The sequence below is a fragment of the Balaenoptera borealis genome, assembly GCF_965194805.1.
Source record: "Balaenoptera borealis genome assembly, chromosome: 10".
Lineage (NCBI taxonomy): Eukaryota > Metazoa > Chordata > Mammalia > Artiodactyla > Balaenopteridae > Balaenoptera > Balaenoptera borealis.
The window spans coordinates 96,241,660-96,262,480 of record NC_138874.1 but is presented as its reverse complement, the minus strand read 5'-3'; the positions used below and the strand labels follow the sequence as shown (position 1 = coordinate 96,262,480).

Below are 20,821 nucleotides of genomic sequence, written 5' to 3'. Positions count from 1 at the left end.
TATGGTGGATTGAATGATAATCCAAAAGTTATACTCAAGTGGGAGACAGTGATGTGAGAGATGACAAGAGAAGCTGTGAAGAATTAACATGTGGTAAGGAGTGTAAGGAGTACAAGAGACGTTTCCAGGAAGACTGATGCCCTCGAGAAGCTTACGTGGTTGTTGAGAGCAAAGATGTAGGTACCATCTATACGAGAGACAAATTGGAGGACAGAGAAGAAGAGCTGGGGACAGTCAGGATGGAAAAGAGGTCCTGGTTTCTGGAGAAAGGCTTACTGAGCTGGGCCTTGAAGGATAGATAGGGAGAGGCATGTTGGGATGCTGTCTAAGAGAGTGGGAAACATGACCAAAGAAAGTAAGAGGAGAGAAGGGAAGGTAGCATTTTGAGGCTATCACCCTGGGGAATGGTCAGTGTACTGTTGTGCTTTGTGTTGGCTTGAGGTTTGACTGTAACACTTCATATTTAAAAATCTAATCAAAATGTTATTTTGGCTTATATGATATCAGAGGATAAGAAATAATTACTAATACCTTTGAAACTTCTGGTATCAAATTCCCCCGTGTGAGAGGCAAAGAAAGAAAAGTGGCTTCTCAGCACACGCAGCGTCTTTGTGCAGAATTCAGAAAGGTAGAAAAGCGAATAACAGCTCTTTCTCTGAAGGGAGGCAAGCTCCCAGCAGTGAGGTGTATCACCCTCATAGGAATACGTTCCTCAGAACTCTGCGTCTATGTGGAGGCATGTCTTCCAGTGGGAATAGCAGTTTTCCTCCCACCCCCCGCCCCATCCCACCATGGTCCCACCCCAGTCTACATGCTGTGGATGCAGAGGGAGGTTGTCTGGCAATGAAAACATGTCCCTCATCCTCAGCAGAAGCCCAGACCTTACACACACACACACACACACACACACACACACACACGTTAATATACATATGCATGCATGTACACACAAGTACACACACACACACATTCCGCATTTTGGGCACTAATACTGCTCCCTTGGTATCCAAAGTTCTACAGTAAGAGGGTAGAGATTCTAGAGACGTATGATGAGACCTCACAATAGGCGAGCACCGAGACACATAGACAGATAGACGTCTCAGGCTCAGGGAAAAGGAACCTTGAATGGCACAAAACCCTAAGAGCAGGCAGGGGTGACCATCTTTGCAGACCAGGCCAAAGAAGCCAAAACAAATAAGTAATAGATAGATAGATAGATAGATAGATAGATAGATAGATAGATAGGTAGATAGACAGACAGACAGACAGACAGACAGACACCTCAAATGGGATTTTCACAGGTTAAGTGCCTTGGCAGCAAGAGGAAAATAAGAAGACCCTCTCCAGCTCTGTAGCCTATTGTGACACATTTCCTCAGCTTTGCCAAGTTTCTATTCCTCAAGATAAACCTGAAGGCCAGGCTGCCAGAGATGAATTACAAAGCACAGGCTGTCTGCTCAAGCGGCATTTGATAATGCCACGCAGTCGGGGGCCAATAAATTCACCGCTTCTGCAGATCAAATGCACCAGCTTCCATTTTTTTAAAAAATAAATTTATTTATTTATTTATTTATTTATTTTTGGTTGCGTTGAGTCTTCATTGCTGCGTGTGGGCTTTCTCTAGTTGCGACGAGCGGGGGCTACTCTTCACATTGCAGTGCACAGTCTTCTCACTGCGGTGGCTTCTCTTGTGGAGCACGGGCTGTAGGCACGCAGGCTTCAGTAGTTGTGGCACGCGGGCTTCAGTAGTTGTGGCACGCGGGCTTCAGTAGTTGTGGCATGAGGGCTCAGTAGTTGTGGCTCGTGGGCTCTAGAGCGCAGGCTCAGTAGTTGTGGCACATGGGCTTAGTTGCTCCGCGGCATGTGGGATCTTCCCAGACCAGGGATCGAACCCGTGTTCTCTGCATTGGCAGGCGGATTCTTAACCACTGCACCACCAGGGAAGTCCCAAATGCACCAGCTCCTAAACACGCACAGCCCTGCTCTGACACCTGGGCCAAAAGAGAGACAGGGCAGGGAGAGAAATGGGGAAGGGAACTCCCGGGATGGGTAATATTTTTATCCATTCTCTACGTCTTGTAAACTCCTAGAGTTTTGCATGGTTATGACAGTGTCATTTCTCTTGTTTGGGACTGCTGTGGAGGAAAGACAGGTATGACTGCAGGAAAATTCTGATTTATGAAATTGAATCTTTAAAGAATTGGCAGTTTAGTCATTTAAATATGTAACAGCCTCTCGAACATATGCGAAACCAACGTGAGCTTCCCTGGTGGGTAGTCCTTATGGAGCCGAAATAGTGAATAACTATCAGTAAATATTATTTTGTAATTAACATATCGTTGTTGGGAGGTGGAGTACTTCTGGAAATTTACATCTTCCACGTTCATGGAGGCTCCACAGTGTATAAGAAAGTGTTCTGGCTACTGTTGCTGGCCCCAAATGAGGCTTGTTTTCCTAAGTATTTCACAGTAGTCCGCCCAGAAACTCGTTTATACCATTTATTTGCTTAACAGATTTGTTGTTCCAAAGGAGTACAAAGTTGGCTCAACTCTAAATGATCCCAGATGCCAGAACAGCAGGTACAAACTAATGAGGTTTGACTGTGTCAAAAGCAAAGGCAAAACGTGCGTGTTCTATTGATCGAAGCCCAGCCTCTTTGAATTGACAGAGCTGTATTTGTTGAAAGAATGTTGGAAGTCCAACAGATTTGGGTGTGAACCTCAACTCTGTTATCTTAAGCAATTAAATATTCCTTATGCCTTGGTTTCCTCATCCATAGAATCGGGATAATAGCTGTTATGCAGGTTTATAGTGAATATTGGAGGTTTTACATACAAAGTATTAGGTATAGTGGTTCATATGTGACAAGGACTGATACCATGGTTTCATCCTTCTGCTTAAAAATTTTCATATTATAATATAAAGGGGCTGAGTTCAGTTAAATGGGTTCACATATGCTTGCTAGCTTATTCACTTACTCCCTGTCTGTGCTCCAGAAAGACACTTAATCTAAGTTTCTGTTCCCTCATCCTCAAATGAGGCTGATGGTAACTATATCTCCTGGCTTTTGTGAGCATTAAATAGGATAACCTTTGCATAGTGTTGGAATGCACTTGTCAACACATTTCAGACGCTTTTTTCACTGCCCTCAAGTTTTCCTGGGTTGTCATAATTTCAAGCAGAGTCAAATATATATAAATATGTTTCTTAAGTTCTAAAACGCATGAAAAACATGACACACAATTAATGATTTGCTACTGCACAGTTTGGCAACTTCTCAATTGTTACCTCTTTCCTAAGGTATAAAAGAGAGAAGGCAATCATATTTTCAGAGCCAAATAATTAATAAGGACTGTTTATAGTAGGAACAATAGTGTTATAGAAATGGAGGAGGGATTATTTGACAATTTAGGGAAACCACTGCTTTTTTAAGTTTAAAAGCTGTTCTCTTTTGCTCAATGTATTTTGGTAGCTTAATAGAGAGATCTTTTACAGAAAAAGAAAAGTAACAGTAATTGGATCCTGAGTTTTGTTTTTTTTTTTAACAAATTTATTTATTTTATTTATTTATTTTTTTAGCTGTGTTGGGTCTTCGTTTCTGTGCGAGGGCTTTCTCCAGCTGCAGCGAGCAGGGGCCACTCTTCCTCACGGTGACCCCTGGATCCTGAGTTTTAACTGACCTCTTTTAATTGCCCAAGGCTGTAGATAGTGCAGTGATTTAGTCATTAAGGGCAGGGGCTGTGAAGCCACAGAGCTCTGGGTTAAAATCTCTGATCCACCACTTACTATCTCTATAACATTAGGCATTGTGACCTTGGGCAAGTCACTTTACCTGAGTGAGCCTTAGTTTCCTCATTTGTGAAACAGAGTAAGTGAGACTTATCCAAAAGGACCATTATAAGAATTAAGTGAGATAAAGTATTTAAGACTATGAGTGCTACGCCTAAAATAAAAGTAACCCCTATTTATTTATCATTTGTCAAGCACAGAACCAGCAGCATCAGAGTTTATCTGTAGGCAACAGTAAGCTACTACCAACCTACCTTAAGGGAGATAAGAAGCCTCTATCAAATTTGCATTAAGACCCTCATACCACAGGGGCACAGGTCTGTTGTCTTCTGTCCCAGGGAGTCATTATACACAAGCATGACCCTCACCCTCTTTCCTCCAAGACAAGTGCTCACAGCTGAATTTGACAGTCTTTTTTTTTTTTTTTTTTAAGTAAAACAAATATATTTCTTCTCAAATTGATGTATTTTTCAGCCATGTCGATTTTTCCCAGGTAGCAGGGATAAAGGGAATGTTCTTGGCTAACAAGAAGATTGACAACCAAGTGAAGACTTTCATCACGTACAACAAAGGCAGAGACTGGCATTTGCTGCAGGCCCCGGACACGGACCTAAGGGGGGACCCTGTGCACTGCTTGCTGGTGAGTCTTCGTATTGGGGCAAAATGTCCCACACGGTGAGGGCTGGAGATGGAGGTTCAACGAGCAGAGAAACATGTTTCCAGGGCTTCTTGCTCAACTGATGAACAGAAGGGGACAGGGAAGGGTGTGAAGGCAGTGTGTAGAAAAGAATCATAGCTCTGCCTCTTGTGATAGGACCAAAGCGATAAGAGAACATGAGTAAGTTTCTTGCTCATTTTAAGGATGTTCAGTTGATGCCCAATTTCTGATGAGGACCTCATATTGTAGTTTAAGGGAGAGTGTGATAGTTTCCATCTATGGTGGGGAAATGTACCCTTACTTTCCTGGGAATAACCTGTTTTGGATCTAATGATACATAAATTCAGCTGTAGAATTGATGAACTGAATGCAGAATTGTGTAGGTGTATTTTCCAGTGGAGATGTTTATTCATATTTTCAGAGGAATTTATGCCTCAAACCAAGGTAAGAACCACTGATTTAAATCCTTAATCAGTACTCTTTATAATATGTTCCATTCATTTATGTCATTGTATAAAGCTGGTGTTGGTAAACCATGGCCTGTGGGGCAAATCTGGCCCACTGCTTGTTTCTTTAAATAAAGTTTTATTGGAATGTAGTCCTGCTTATTCATTTATATATTGTCTATGGCTGCTTTTGCTCTACAATGGCAGACTTGAGTAGTCATGACAGAAACTGTACGGTCCACCAATAAGATATTTATTATCTGGCCCTTAAAAACAAAAGTTTGTTGACCCCTGCTTTGAAGTATGGCTTTTAAAAAATTGTCTAACATTTGGGCAATAAGTAGATCAGATCAATGTATTTATGTATTTGATTATATGATGGTATCCAAGAGAGGGATCAAAAATGGGTCTTGCCTTCAAGGAGTTTGCTGTCTTCCTGAGAGGGAATAGATTAATGAGTGAAAGATTATAAGGTCACATCTCACTCCTCTTAGTAGTTCTGGGGCCTGCCCTGTACTTGACACATGAGTAGTTACTGAGTGAATGAAAAAGGAAGGGAAGAAGAGATTAATTGTAAAACAAAGAGTCATTAAATGCTAATTTCTACAAAACAATTCTGAAGTTGTATTTAAATGCCTGAAAAGGAGAGACCAGTCTGTAAAGCTAGAGGAGACACCTCTTAGTTTTAGTAAGAAGGGCTTGATTTATATCAATTTTCCCACCCGTCATACAATCCCAACTTTAATGTTTTGCACACTCAGCATGCTTCCTTCTGTCCCATGAGATCTGAGCAGTCACTTTGCAGGTTCATCTCCTACAGCTGTAGGTGGGTCAACCTCCCAGTCGAGAAGATGCCAGCAGCCATAGCTTGACCTTATTAGTTGCAGAGGATATCGCAGTTGTCACCATGCATCAGGGGAAGCAGTTTGAAATTCAGCCTCCCACTCAGCTTCTGTCCTTATTACTGGCAACTTACGGGGGTGGAGGGTGGGGGAAAGCCATTTGTTAGAGTAAGTACACAAATCCAGTTGCAGAGTAAGTAAATGTAACAGTCACTTACTGAATGTCTACTCTATGCAAGACATGCTTCAGTAGCATTTTAAAGACATGCCCACCTTCCTCCTTCAGCAATTCCACGCTGGAGCAATGTGATATTTAGCCAAAGATGCATGAGATGCACCAGCCCCTTAATGTGGTCCTCCATCCCATCATGTGCTTTGGTGATTGAACGTCCATGAGAGAGAATTAACCATATCACCTAAAGAGGCTTTCCTGGGTGCTCTGGCATCATAAATGGACCATTAGAAATGCCTCTTACACAAAGCACTTTGGGAGGTGTTCATGGCTCCACCCCCAGCCCAGCGTTAGGAAGTCTTGCTGCTGTGCCTCTGAATTATAAATGCAGTATCAGCTCACATCCCCATCTCGGCTGGGACCATCCTCATATAAGCCACCATCGTTCTTCCCTTCCCCTACAGTGACAGGCTGTTCCTCCTGTCTCTACCTGGCAATCTCGTCTCTCCATAGCAGCCAACACAACCTTTTTTTAAATCCAACTTTACTGAGTTGAAACATGCATACATAAAAAGTCCCCATTTTAAGAGTACAGTGATAAATCTTGACAAATGTATAGACCCGTGAAACCACTACCACAGTCAAGACAGAAGATTTTCATCACCCTGAAACATTGCTTTGTGCCTCTTCACAGGCACTCTCCACACCCTTGGCCCCAGACAACCTCTGATCTGCTTTCTTTCACGAGAGATTAGATTGCTCTTTTCTAAAATTTTATGTAAATGGTATCAACCTGAGCTTTAAAAATCAGAGCATGTCCCTCCTACACTTAACCTTCTAATGACTTTCTAATATAGGTGGAATGAAATTCAGATACTTAACACGGCCTGCAAGATTCCACACGGTCTGGCCCCTGTCTTTTTCTCCTGCCTGGTCTCCAGACTTTCCTTCCTTCCTTCCGCATAGGCTACAGTGGGGGAGAAGGGTGCACCTTTCCATACCATTAGCTCACCGCCCTCGTTTATGTCCCAGGCTCTGCATTTGCCGTTATATCTCTTAAAATTCCCCTCTCCTAGTCTGTTTTTTTCTTGGCATTCAGACCCTTGCTTGATTACCTTCATCTCGGAGAGCTTCCTCGAGCATTCTCTGAAGTTGCACTTGGTCCAGTCTTTTTATTCGTGACCTTCCTCACTCTCTTAAATCAGCACATGCGTTTGTTGACTTCCTTGTCCACCTTCCCCCGCTCACTGTGAGCTCCGTGAGCTTAGGGACTGTGGCTGTCTTTTTGGTCATTCCAAAGAACTAGCTCAAGAATCATACTTGACACGTGGTAGGTGCTCAACACATCTGTTGTTGAGGGTGTTGTCTTTGAAGCAGACACGCCAGGGATAATAGACATTTGAGTTTCATATTTGGACTTTAGTGGGAGCCTTTCCTTGCCTTTGAGAGTCACACTGAAAGATTTGTCATAATATCCACCTTCTGAAGCTCATGGGCATCAGTTGACCCCAAAGTTAACCAAATCAGTAGACTCGTTAAGATTGAGGAAAGATGAATTAATGAGACATGGATGTATGGTACCCAAGAGTCTTTTGACCTTCCTCCCCCATTAACCCTGTTGTTTAATGTAGTTTTAATCTGAGCTTTAGAAAACAGCAGTAGGGTGAGGAGAGGAAAATGACAAAAGCAAGTGGAAACCACAATAATTTTGTAAAACTCTACCAAGGCACACAATAGGAAAGAAAATCTTTGAGCTCCAGGAGACCCAGACTGTTAAAACCTTCCTCAGGTTTGGGAGCTGGTAGCAGAGAGGAGACAAAAAGTGATTTTTAGATTGTGAATACTTGGAAAGTGACAGTGTCACGGAAAGCACAGCCTAGTGATTAGAAAAGAGATTTTTTTCCAGCAGGGCTATTACAAATGTGGAACAAGTTCAGAATTGCAGCCCCAAATGGAATGTTCCTAGTAAAATGTATTCTATAGAAATAAGACATCCAGGGTAATTTGAGGCTGTATTTTTAGGACTTTTAGAGTGATTGCCTGGAGGGTTCAGCTGGGATTTCTTTCCTCTGAAGACTGCATTGTACAATTAGATGGGGTGTTACAGGTCTTGGTCCACCTGACTCCAGAACCTCAGGATTGGGCTCCCAAGAGGCAAGATGTGAGCTGAGCCTGTGACAAATGCTTAGGCCCTGAGGGGAAGCATAGTGTTTCATGGAGAGAGGCCGTGACTTCTTTGTGGATTCAATTAGCAGTTTCCTACTGGAGCTAAGCAGCCAGCTACCCCAGGAGACTCTTGACTCTGCTTCCCCCGCCTTTGTACTGACTGTGACTGTCCATGTTCTGCTGAATTGGAGCAGTGCTGAATGCCCCATACCCAGCCAACCGGCCCAGGGACCTCCCTCTACTTTGCCATTGACTCCTTACTAAAAATCAAATGGATTCCATGCTCCAACTCAGGATCAGAAACTGCACAAATGTGTGTGTAGGAGGTGGATTTGGGGGATACTTTTTGGGAGCCTACCTGCTGCCTTATTGTTTATGGAAGCTCTAAGCTGGCTTTTCAGTACAGTATTCAGATTAGGAGCCCTCGGGTTAAAGGTACCATGAAGATGAGATGTAAAGGCTATTAATTCAGAGATTAAGGGTAAAGAGGAAGTGAAATGAGAAACTGGTTGACTCTCAAATACGGAACAGTGTTTTAGGTTGATTTATTTCATGGCGGGGGAATGTCTTGGATCATTTAATACTTCTCCACTGGCCACTCACAGTGCTAGGAAGACAGCAGCTCAGCTCGTTCATGGATCAGTTGAATTCAACAGGCATTTACTGAACACTTGCAATGGCCAGAAGATTTTGTTGGTTAAAATACGAAATAAAAGAATAAGGCAAAAGAAAGGTAATTGGAGCCTAGAGGTCCACGATGGGCTTTGAGAGTTTGTGAGCTCCCTGAATTTGAATGCAAAACTCTGTGTGTGTGCTTCCTTTGTGTGCTTTTTCTTGGGAAAGAGTTCTCAATTTACATCAGATCCTCAAACTCTGTACTTGACCCCGAAAAGATTAAAGACTAAGGATCTAGTTGCTCCTAGCCTTCACCAACTGATGCTATTCCATGCCCCGTGACTATGCCTGAGTCAGGACAACAGGCAGCTTCCAAACGTGTAGGCTGGTCCCTCCATTTTTGGTAGGTCAGCTATTAGATCATGGTGGTTTCAGTGTACAGTTCTGTATTTTTTTAATATGAAAAGTCAAGGGAAATAGAGAAAGGTCTTTGGGATAAGCTGTGTTTTAACTCATACTGAACTGGAGATACCTCTGGAAAGATGTTCGGATATTCAGTATATGTTCGCTAATGGGAGAGAAGAAGGCAGGAAGGCAGAGGTGGACAGAGTGCCTCCTGCCTGGGAAAAATGTGCCTTAGAATTGGAGAGCCTTGTCTTGTGTTTTCCAGGAGTTTGCTATGGCCTGATAGCCATTAGAACAACCTCTGTATTAATCTTTGGTGACTTAATTTTGATAAATGTCCCCAACTGTTCAAGTATAAAAGTTTAAGTTAAAAAAAGTGAATGTGAATCACTTAACATTCTTTTTCTGTAAACACTGATGTGGACTGTATAACTTCCTTGAAAAAAATGGAAGAAAGGAAAAAAAAAAAGCCACAGAATATTTTGCTTGTACCAGTTGGGGGCAATCCAGTACTACAAATGTGAGAGTGGAGAAAAAAAGTGCACGAAAAAGATCATTTCTGATGTTGCTGCTACTGCATGAACTGGTGTCTTTTCTTCCCAAATTAATTTATCTCAGGCCTCTGAAAGCCAGAGTAACAGAGCAGTGTTGAAATGGCCAATTGAAAATGCCCTCTTTCTCTTGTAATGGCAAGTGGCCTCTATCAAATAATCCTTGGGTCAGGTGGCAACTTAGGTTCACAGTCTTCCAGACTGCAGGGTGATGAAGTACGTGGCCAGTGGCTGGCTCAAGACTGCATCCTGGGTGCTCCCTGGGCCAGGGATGTCCTGCTCTGTTGGGGGGTACAAAAGGCCCTCCACTAAGCCCACATGTCTAGGTATAATCCCCAAGTAGTGATCACTGCTTTGAATGCCATGAAGATCCTCACATTATTCTGACGATGTGGTTTATACATAAGCCCATGTACTTCTGGCTTTGTTCTGAGCAAAACAGTAAAGTAAGGTCTTTCGTGTCCTAACTTGAAAGTGTTGCTTGATATTTCAAGTGTTTATTGACTGTCTTTTTTAGATTCTATGTGAGGTTTTACAGAAGATGCAAAGTAGTACTTGAGGTTTCCTCTTTATTTGTAGAGTGCATCTCTTAGGGGGATAAAACTGTGCATACCTCAAATAGATGATCCAGGATTGTATGGTAAAATCAACTGTGGGACATCCGAGAAGGAGATCCTGACAGACCGCAGCTGTCAGGAAAATTTTCATGGAACAGTGGTTTGACACCTCTGCTTTATCCTTTCTCAGCATCTGCCTGAGTGTTGGTCAGCAGTGCCCTGGGGCCTCTGCAACATACAGTACCCGCTCTAGTCTTCCTCTTGGACAAAAAGAAGCCAAGTTTTTGGGTCTGATTGTTTCTTCTTATAGGGGTGGTCTTCTTACTCTTATGGAACATTGTAGAGTAAAAATTCCTTTTTTGAAAGCTTTACATGAAATTTTCATGCAAAACCAATAATTTATTACGATCATCATTCCTTGAGAGCTTACTCTCTGTGTTGGCAGTGAGGAAAAGACCCTATTGTGAGCCACTGTTTTATTTCACCGGTGTTTTGGCTGCTTTTATTCCTGAGTTTCATTTTTAGTTTGTCATTTACTGTGTCCCATATACGTGTAATCATTGTATCTCTGTAGTGCTCTGAATGCCTGCTGGCTGAGACTTACAGAGCCGAATGAAAGTAATAACAGAGATACATTGGTGATTCCAAAAACTCAAGTCGATAAGATTAGAAAATAATCTTCCTGAGAGTTGAAAAGAGTTGTGGGTTCAGACACAAACTTGTAGTTTTTGACAACTCAGTACAAGAACTATTTTAAATGAAATTTGTATAAGATTTATTATCCTGTTTTTAAAAACTGTTGATGTCTTTATCTGAGAAGTTGATCGAGATTTTTACACACAAACAAGTCCCTTAAATTTTCATTTAAGTTGTTATTACTAGTGCGTTTTGTCTATAAGAATGACATTTATATTGAATAACACTGGGTCGGATAATACCCTGACACAGACGCTATGTCAGTTGTCTGGTGGATGTCAGGACAGTTTCACACGTCATACGGCTTCTTCTGTAGAACTGAGACCAAGCTTTCAAATGTCTAAGAGATGCCAAGTGACTTCTTCAGAGCCCTCCCAGCTTGGCCAGGCTTTCTTTCCAATGTCATATATCATTTCTCCTCATTGGTCTTACCTGACTATCTGTTGTATTACAGCTCAATTCTTCTGTTTCTTCTCCTTGTTATTGATCTTACTTAGGCCTGAAATGTCCTTTATCCTCCTGAACATCTCATGTGCAGTTCATATCCCACCCATCTTTGCCTCAGGCACCATTTTCTCCGGGAAACTTCCCTTCATCCAAAGTTGGACATAGGCTCGTCATCCTCTAGAATTTCATATTTTGTCTGTACTGATCTCATGGCTATTAAAATATTCTCTTTTGATAATTAATAGAAAGATCTTAAATTATATACTCCTTAGGTGGCAGAGACCAAACTTTAGTCAATGTAACTCTTTCTAAGCTACACCACGTGTTTTACAGATAAAGTACTAAAATGTTTGTTGAATGGCCAAATGGCAATTATATCAGTAGGTTAGACTTAAAATGAAGGTGCTCTCTCCTTCACCAACTTGGCAGCTGTCTTACACTTTGTGGGCACCAGATATTTGTGGAATGAAAGATGGGTGAATGGATGGGTTCATGGATAGATTGGATGGTTGGATGAATGGCGGGTGCTCTGAATCTGAGCTTTAAACGAACATTTAAATGATGTGCTTTTATGACCCTCATTTCTCCTCTTCTCAGCCCTATTGTTCACTACACCTTCACCTTAAGGTCTCTGAGAATCCCTACACATCAGGGATCATTGCCAGCCGAGACACAGCTCCCAGCATCATAGTGGCTTCAGGTAAGAAGCTTGCCCGGTTTGCTAACTGCTGTAAATTGTATTTATTTTAACAAGTTAGATATCTGTGCTTGGAACTTACTGAGCTAGCCAAAAATATTTTTGAAGGGCACCTAAGCCATTGACCCTGAGGCAAGTATGGTGAAAAACCCTGCTCAGATATAATGTTTGCAGTCTAAATCCATCTCGGGCAATGCACGCTGCCAGCATAGCCTATTGTTAGCTTTTGCAAAAAGTTCCCTTCACTGATGGTGATGTGCTCTGTCCAGGTAACATAGGTTCTGAGTTGTCAGACAGCGACATCAGCATGTTTGTCTCTTCAGATGCAGGGAACACTTGGAGGCAGGTAAGAAAGTATCCTGGGTCCGGTTACTGAAGTTTAAATGTTATAAAAATTCTCCAGCTTGGTTCAATTCTGGGAACTTATTCAGCCACACATAAATCCTAAAGCTTATCAATGTGTTTCTTTTCCTTTTTGTTTTATGAATGTCTTTCAAAACGTTTTGAGCTTAGCAAAGATTTATGAAATTTGATTTCTTTGTTTGATAAAAATGACCCTTTATCCCAGTGTATATGTGAGAAAGTTTATAAGTGACAATGAAACCAAATTAGATACGACTGAATTTTTCCCATGAAATGAAAACTAAAATTCTAGGGAGTTTATTATGTAGGGAATGTGAAGCCTGGAAGGGAGATTATATACCTAACACCGGGTTGCCTCCATAAATTCCCCTTTCCTTGAAGTCAGAATAGGGGGGAATGCAGTGATATAGAAATAACCATTACCCAGGTGGTGTTCTGAGATGTTTAAATCTCATGGGCAAAAGACAGAGTAATAACCATCAGGGTGCATATGTTAGGGAAAGTAGAAATGGAATCACTTTCAACCAATGTGTTTAGCTTAAATGCTTCCTCTTTCTTCTGAATGAAAATTAGGTACTCCTAGCTTATAAAACAGGCACTTAATGAGGTTTAGCAGTCATAAAAAGATATGTGCCTAATGCATGGTTGTTACATTTCAATAAATATGTGTTAATACGCCACTGACATTTAATTATCATACGGTAACTAGCACCTTAAATTGAAATCTAATGCACAGGTAATCACACAGCAACGAGAACACTCTGCTTTAAATTTTAGACGGAGATACCCATGTTATGGTCTAGTTACCATTTCCTAGCTTCATAGATCTGCATTGCAATTCACGTGTTTTGAGAAGAGTGGGGCAGGAAAGAAACTTGCTTAAGAAACTCTGGGGCTTTTGATCTTGGAGATATATAGGAACATGGACTATTAAGCTTCCTATGGACAATAGTTAGAGAGCCAGGGTGTCATTTTTTTTTTTCCTTCTAACATCCCAAACAAAGCAAAGAAGCCTCTCCTGTAGTCTTGGGAAACATCTTGGGTATAAGAAGTAAACAAAGGGGAAACAATGATGTCTGTAGTGTAACCAAAGACAAGGCTATACTAACAGTGTGACTGTGAGAAAACAGTTCGCATCTGGTATGGAGAGGACTTAGAAATTGTTTTCAGCCGGTCTCAGATTCATCTCTCCACATATGGAGAGAGACCCAATGACACACGTACCCAAAGATAGGTTTCATTTTGATCAGACTTTATGACTACAACTACTTTATGACTACTGTTGAGTTGAACAAGAACATCTGCCCCCTGTAATACCTGGAAACTTTGAAATAATTACATCTGGCAAGGGCACTGTTATGCGGCAAGTCCCAGCGCCATCAATTACCATCTACATGGTCTTAGGCAAGTCACCACTTTTCTCTAAACCTTACTTTTCTCGTCCGTAAAAATGATAATGTTGGAATAAAGTATCTCTTATGTTTCTTCTGTCTAAAGATGTTATCCAATATGACAATTACCCAATATTTCAACATCATCATGAATGGGACTCAATAGAACTTACCACAAAAAGATGGGATTATAAATATGAATACATAACTCTTGGTTATTTAAGTTTCTCTTGTGGAGCACAAAAAATCATTTTATGTAACACCAGTGGTACATGGAGCCCACCTTGGGAAACACTGTTCTTAACTTGCATCTTCCCACAGCTTTGGGGGAACCCAGTTCTGTCATGGAGAGAATTTTTTTTCCTCAAATGAAGACTAGTTCTCTGAACCCTGGGTGTGTGTGGCTGTGGGTGTGTGTCCCTGTCTGTGTGTTTTTCCTTTTCCAGATCTTTGAAGAAGAGCACAGCGTTTTGTATCTGGATCAAGGTGGAGTCCTGGTTGCTATGAAGCATACGTCTCTCCCGATTCGACATCTCTGGTAATGAGTCACGCACCTTGACGGTTCCGCACAGCTAAGACCAGTCTAAGTCAGGCAGTCAGACTGTGATCTTGCTTGTAGTAAATTGTCAAGGTCTGCTAGAATGTAACTTATACCTTTGCTTTACCGCAATAAGAAGGAAGAGGAAAGGAGAGAGGGAGAGGGAGAGGGGAAGAGAAAGGGAGCTTGATTCTGCCTTTTAGAGAGGAACCGTAGTGCGGTTTTCAAACGTGACAGCCCGCTGCCCCCGCCGGTACCTCCGGTACCTTATTCTTTCAGTACAGTCATGGGTAGAATGGTTATCAAGGATAATCTCTGAATAGCTTAATTTCTTGCAACCAGCTTTCCCAAATAACGTCTCCTGGAGTTTAATGTTTGCATTCACTATGTGCATTCTGCACAGATATCAGCAGTTCATGACACTTCTGCTCTGATCTCATTTCTCCTGATCCTACTTCCTTAGCTTCCTTTTGGGGGCAGTGATATTGTGCAACTCTCCCTGTAGGTCTTCCACAGATGGACATTCAAGGCTTAACTTCCAGAGGGGTTTCCAGTAAACTCTTTCATCTGTGTTTTTGAAAATGGCTCTCTCCACAGGCGGGCTTGTTCAAAGTCAAAGGCTTGATTTTCCCTCCACTGTTGGATACTTTGCTGACGAAAGGGAAAGTTGCAGAAATAAGAGAAACAGAGGCTTAGCTTGGGGGAAGACATCCTAGAGAAAGGCAGAGCAAAGGAAACATCCTGTGTGACCATCTGAGTTGCAGAGTTCTCTCTTACTTTCAAGAGTCTGTCCTTCTGCACCAATTTACTCAATGAGTCAACCAGGATATGTAACAATGTAAGAAGGATGCCACTAAGGGTTTGATCACATAGAGGTGGCTGGTTCAAGTCCGTCTCAGTGGGTCTCATACGGCCATTGTTCTCAGAATCACCTGTAAGACTTGCTGCTAGATTGCAACGAGGTTTTGGAGAGGGTCACATTGAGGTCTAAGGCCTAATAAAATATCCAAATTTAAAAAAATTCTATCAAAGACTTATTATCATTCCCGTTTCATGCAGCTCTCCCCTTATTGATGTTATAATACATCTGGGTCCCAAATCACTTGGCTAACTGTATATCTACCTTCTGATGTAATTAAGAACACTTATTCATATAAAAGGCTCACTTTGACAATGCCCCAGGTACTTCTAAAATGTATTCTCTCCTGGTTGGTAGTATCCTTTCTTGGAAAGGATTTTTCTTTTGGGATCCGATGACTTATTTTTTCTGTCGTTAGGTTAAGTTTTGATGAAGGGAGATCTTGGAGCAAATACAGTTTCACATCTATTCCACTTTTTGTGGATGGAGTTCTGGGTGAGCCCGGGGAAGAGACTCTAATCATGACGTAAGTGGAAACTATGATGTCTTCTAGTCTAAATATAGATCCAGAAACATGTTGTTTTTAGATAAGCCTGTTCACATTGCTACTGTCAGGTTTGAAGTTGCTAGCAAAGGCAGTACATCTGACTTCATGATTCCACAGCAAAGAGGAAAGAATAATGTGGGCATCCATTTTCTTGGCTCTTTACTAGCAATTAGGAGACCCACACTGAGGGCTGGCAGCAAAATGGTACAACCTATTTCTTCCTATTCTGAATGGGCTTAGGGAAATTAGAAGTGATTATTTCAAGAGAAAATAAAGCTATCAATTAAAAACTTTAATAATAAACATGCTTGATATACAGAAAATGACAGGCATGTAAGAATGATTTTCACTTTAAGGCAGAACACAGAGCTTGGTGAAAACCCCACAAAGCATGTTATTTTTCCCTGGCTCTTTACCTAACCCAATTGTGAGGCATATTAGGGAAACCACGAGAACAGTCTGTTCTTGGGGAAATTGCATTTATACTAATTCTTGTCTGGAAAGTGATGATCATTAATTTGTAAAAGACTTGATTAATGGCTTGACTGCCTCTGGGTTTCAAAACATGAGCCTTGAATTTGAAATATGAAACTGTGATTTTTCCTTCTCCTGGAAAATTGGACATGAAAAACAGAGAGGGAAGATTTTAAAGCAGTTGATCCTGTCGGCAGTGAAAATTTTTAAATCAAAGTGAACAGCTGGTACATTTTCTAATTTTTTCTCCCTACTCCTTTTTTTTAACAATAGAAAAGAGCAACAAAAATTTAATATGCCTAATAGCTACATTTTGCCCACGGTAAACATAGCTGGATTAGCAATTTATTCCATAATTTGTCTTCATTCAATTTTTATGTTTGCAAAACACAGAGGAAAAAAAGTTGATTGAAAAGGCTACTTTGTGGCTTTTATTTATATCGACAATAGGTGATTTAAACACTTCATTAAATAGCTGAGTCTCTCTGAGTAAGGAGAATAGAATGCACAGAGTAGGAAGTAGTTATAACTCCTCAGCCTTGCTGCCCGCTTTCCCTTGGGACTGGTGGGAAGGTAAAATAGCATGGAAACCATGGGAACGATGTACATTAGCAAGAGAACCTAGAGGTATAAACTTGGACCGCATAGAAGGCAGTGTCTATGGTGTTCTCAATTTTTTGTTGTTGTTTTCTTTTTTTGGTCAACCATTCTTGTTGTACAATATATAAAAGTGGGCTTTTAAGTCAAACACCCTGGGTTCTGACTCTACCAGTTCTTAGTGATTTGTCTTTGGTTTTTGCATGTTAACAAAATTCGTTGAGCCTCAGGTTACCCACAAGTGAAGTGGAGTCAATAATAGCAACTCTCCTCAGAAATGCGTGTGGGGATCAAGTGATATGTAATATCAAATGTAATATGCTTAGCGTTGTGCTAACCTCATAGCAAACATTCAGTAAATGATGTATAACTTTCAGCATTGCTGTTATTGTGATTATTTTTATCATCATGAACTCTGCAGAGTGTTTGGACACTTCAGCCACCGCTCTGAATGGCAGCTGGTCAAAGTAGACTACAAGTCCATTTTCGATAGACGCTGTGCTGAGGAGGACTACAGACCCTGGCAGCTGCACAGCCAGGTAGGAGGAAGGGAGCTGAGGTTGAGTCCTGGGTGGGAGGCGTGGAGAGTACTGGGGGGAAGCAAGTCATTAAAGTGTAGGAATTGGGGTTCTCTGGGCAAAAATTCTCCATCTGGTGCTTTCTTATGTGTTTTGTGTGCCACAGCAGTGAACAAACTCAACATTTATAGCTTGTTGTGAAGTGACTTCTGTTTTTATTGTACTAGGATATAATGAGATAAAATTCAAATGTGCTTGGCTAAGACTTACAACTCAAAATGAAATACCAACTCAGCACGGAGATCCAAACATAATTTATATGAGCGTGTCATCTGGCTGCAGGGTATGGGGGCAAGGGTGAGGAAAGGCTGTTCAGTTTTATCTGGCAATGCAAACAAACATGAAATAACAAAGTTATGTTGCGTGAGCGGTGCCAGTAAAATTCTTCCTCCCCACTGCTATGCTTCCCTGGAATTAGGTAGCGCTTCTTGCCTCCTTCCAAGGTACTTGTGGTATAAGGATGCAGAATTATTAATAGGAAAATTTCCTTCATCCTGGCCCCTCTGCTACCCTGCTCATATCAGAATGCTTGGCTGAAAGCATCTCTCCTTCGACTTCCCAAGGCAAAACTCATTCTGCCGGCCTCTCAAAGGACATGGTAGAGGCCCTTGCTTGCAAGGCCATCACCATATTCAGAGCGTGACACATCATATACCCCAAACCTAGACTAAATCATATATTTACATGTAGATGTGTAATGCAGCTGGTTAAAGTGAGTTTGCTCAAGAAAGACAGTGTAGGCTAGCTTAGACAAAACTCCGTCTGGTCCTTCAGACACACACACAGAGAGCTGGGTTTGACAGTGGGAGCTACATCAGCTAGAATCACCCACTCTCATCGGACGCTCAACAGTCAAAGGATTGCTCATTTCCATGACTGATATTTCCCCCTTTGGAGTGCACACGCATTGTGATATTCAAAGCTTTTATTTATCTTGTGGAGAAACACTGAATTTAGTGCTCTTGCTTATCTGGTAGATGGATATAAAATCAGTGCTATAAAGTTGTGTGGGCAGAGGCATAATAAATCAAGGCAAATGGACCTTTATGTTTCTTAGCAATATTCTTATTTCATATGCTCATAAATGACCAAATGTATGCATTTTTTATTACAGAAGAATTGAACTTAATTACTACAGATTTTTTTGGCCATACACTGTTGCAAGTTGTCGTAGTTATCTGTGTGTCCCTCATAGCACTGTACTTAATACCTTGCCAAGTAAAGGTTTGCTGAATACATAGAGTTCGGGACTTTCGGACACACCCTCAGTGCTTTTTAGGATTGCCTTTATCATCATGTTCTATGATAGGGCTCTAGACATCGAAAAGGAAATGCTGTTAGCACAAAGCAGACTGCATATGTCCACATTACACTAAGGTTTGAGACCATCTCCTGGAACTGTCCTGATGTGGGGTAGGGAAGGTCCAAGCTATGTGCCCGACTGCGTGAGATTCTTGTCTCCTTACAGGGGGAAGCATGCATCATGGGAGCGAAAAGGATATATAAGAAGAGAAAATCAGAGCGGAAATGTATGCAAGGGAAATATGCAGGAGCTATGGAGTCTGAACCCTGTGTCTGCACAGAGGCTGATTTTGACTGGTGAGCTTGTACTGTTATCCCATAGAGTCGTCTAGTATTTCAAACCCACGTGGGCCTTAATGAAAGCTTAGATATCACATAATAGTAACATGCATAGATCCAAGTGACAAGCCTATATTCATGTGAAATTACCACTTGGGGACATCATGGCTTACTAGCTATGTGCATGTGTATATGGAAAAACCAGGGGTTTCTTTAGACTTAAGGAGGACTCAGAAGATGGCTGGTAATTATCTTCATATATTTGACAGATCTCAGGACAAAAAGAGAGACTAGATAGACCCTGAGTTTCTTCAGACAGCAACACTGAAAACAATAAGTGGACGTTTCAGGGAGCAAACATATTTGTGCTCAAGATAAAAGTCTTTCTAGAATCTAGGGTTCCTGGTAGTGGAACAATGATCGTGTAGGACAGTAAATTGTCTATACCTGGATGTTTTCAATCAGTGGTTAGCTGACTATTGCTTGTGACAGCCATGGAAGACTTTTCTGAATTCAGTGCAAGAATGGAGTCACTGGTATTGCTATCTGTGGCTTTGTGAACCTAGTGATAAGAGAGACTTCTTCCTTTACCAGGATTAAGCTAGTTTAAACTGGATAAGTACTGAGACATTGAGAAGTTAAATATACTCGGAGTGCCACAGTGTTCTTTCTGGAGCATTAGTTAAGCAGAAAGCTAGCTTGTGGGTCCAGTGATGCCCTTGCTTTGTTCTGGTTTTGACATTCAGATGAGGTTGAAATATGACTGAGGATGAGTAGGTGGTAACTCCCTTGATCATGTCCATCTCACTTTCTGTTCCTTTTTTTCCTTCTTCTTTATAAAATTTATTTATATGCTTTTGGTTTAGAGAAAGCATTTGCTAAATGTGTATATCAGTGTTAAATACTTGAAAGTTGGCCAGCATAAGAACCAAAGACATTCATTTAACAATATTAGCTGTGTAGCGATCATCGGTCACGTATCTGATCATCAAAATATCAGTGATTGGGCTGAAATACTGTGTACATACACATCACATATCTTAGAAAAAGGAAGTCATCTGTCATGCTACCATGACAGGAGCATTCTCTAAATAAATAGTACTGGTAGGCCTGGCAAACTGGTTGCCAGAACTCAGACCGATAACCCAAGGCTGTTCCTCTCTTGTTGGTAAAGAAGGCAAGCCAAGAGTCAGTTCTTTATCTCTCCGGGCTCAGCCAGAGGGAAGGCAGAGCTTCAGTTACATGAGGGCTCACAAGGAATTCTGGGGGGGCCTCCCCAGCTCTGACTTCTGTTTCAGTCAGTGTAACATTGTTACAATGACAAAAATATTTTATCTCTGTCCTACCTTTCAGGATTGACATCCTGAAATGCATTCACAGGGAAAAGTTCCATGGAGAGTGTGTCATTCATCGCATCCCTCTTTCTGAAACCTGACTGCTTCTCCTTCACTCACTCTATTCAAGGAGGATCCGTATGGGGAGTTAACTTTTTATCTTAGTGGTTTGACTTCGGCCTTACCAAACAGTCATTCTTTGGCAGAGAGCAAATTTATTTTCACATAGAAAACCAAAGAGAAAAAGTAAGTCCCAATTCCCTGATTTCTTCTGGAAACCTTTGTTTCTTTGGGAATCTCTTCTACAAGGTTGCAACATAAGCTAGTCTTTTGCTGTTGGCATTGTCATGTGTTGTTTTCTTCTCAATTTTAAGCTTGACTAGGGTGAAAAGAACACAGGGTAAGGAAATCAATTAAGTTTCCCCCTTCCCCCATCTCTCACTCCCTTTAGTCTTGGCCCAATTCCTGCATTCATTTTTGATTAGAATCTGCTGCTCATCCCACTAACTAGAATGTAA

The 20,821-nt window shown here is 41.4% G+C and overlaps 1 protein-coding gene across 7 annotated transcripts in view; it reads left to right on the top strand.

The window, feature by feature from the left end:
* Window positions 1-20,821, top strand: part of SORCS1 (sortilin related VPS10 domain containing receptor 1) — a 584,051-nt gene that overhangs the window by 451,123 nt on the left and 112,107 nt on the right. For all 7 annotated transcript variants that reach the window (XM_082408268.1, XM_082408264.1, XM_082408269.1 and 4 more), the window contains exons 10-16: window positions 4,283-4,429; window positions 11,942-12,044; window positions 12,311-12,387; window positions 14,242-14,333; window positions 15,611-15,718; window positions 17,232-17,349; window positions 18,857-18,987. In XM_082408268.1, the coding sequence (XP_082264394.1) occupies window positions 4,283-4,429; window positions 11,942-12,044; window positions 12,311-12,387; window positions 14,242-14,333; window positions 15,611-15,718; window positions 17,232-17,349; window positions 18,857-18,987 (776 nt within the window). The remainder of the gene's footprint in view (window positions 1-4,282; window positions 4,430-11,941; window positions 12,045-12,310; window positions 12,388-14,241; window positions 14,334-15,610; window positions 15,719-17,231; window positions 17,350-18,856; window positions 18,988-20,821) is intronic.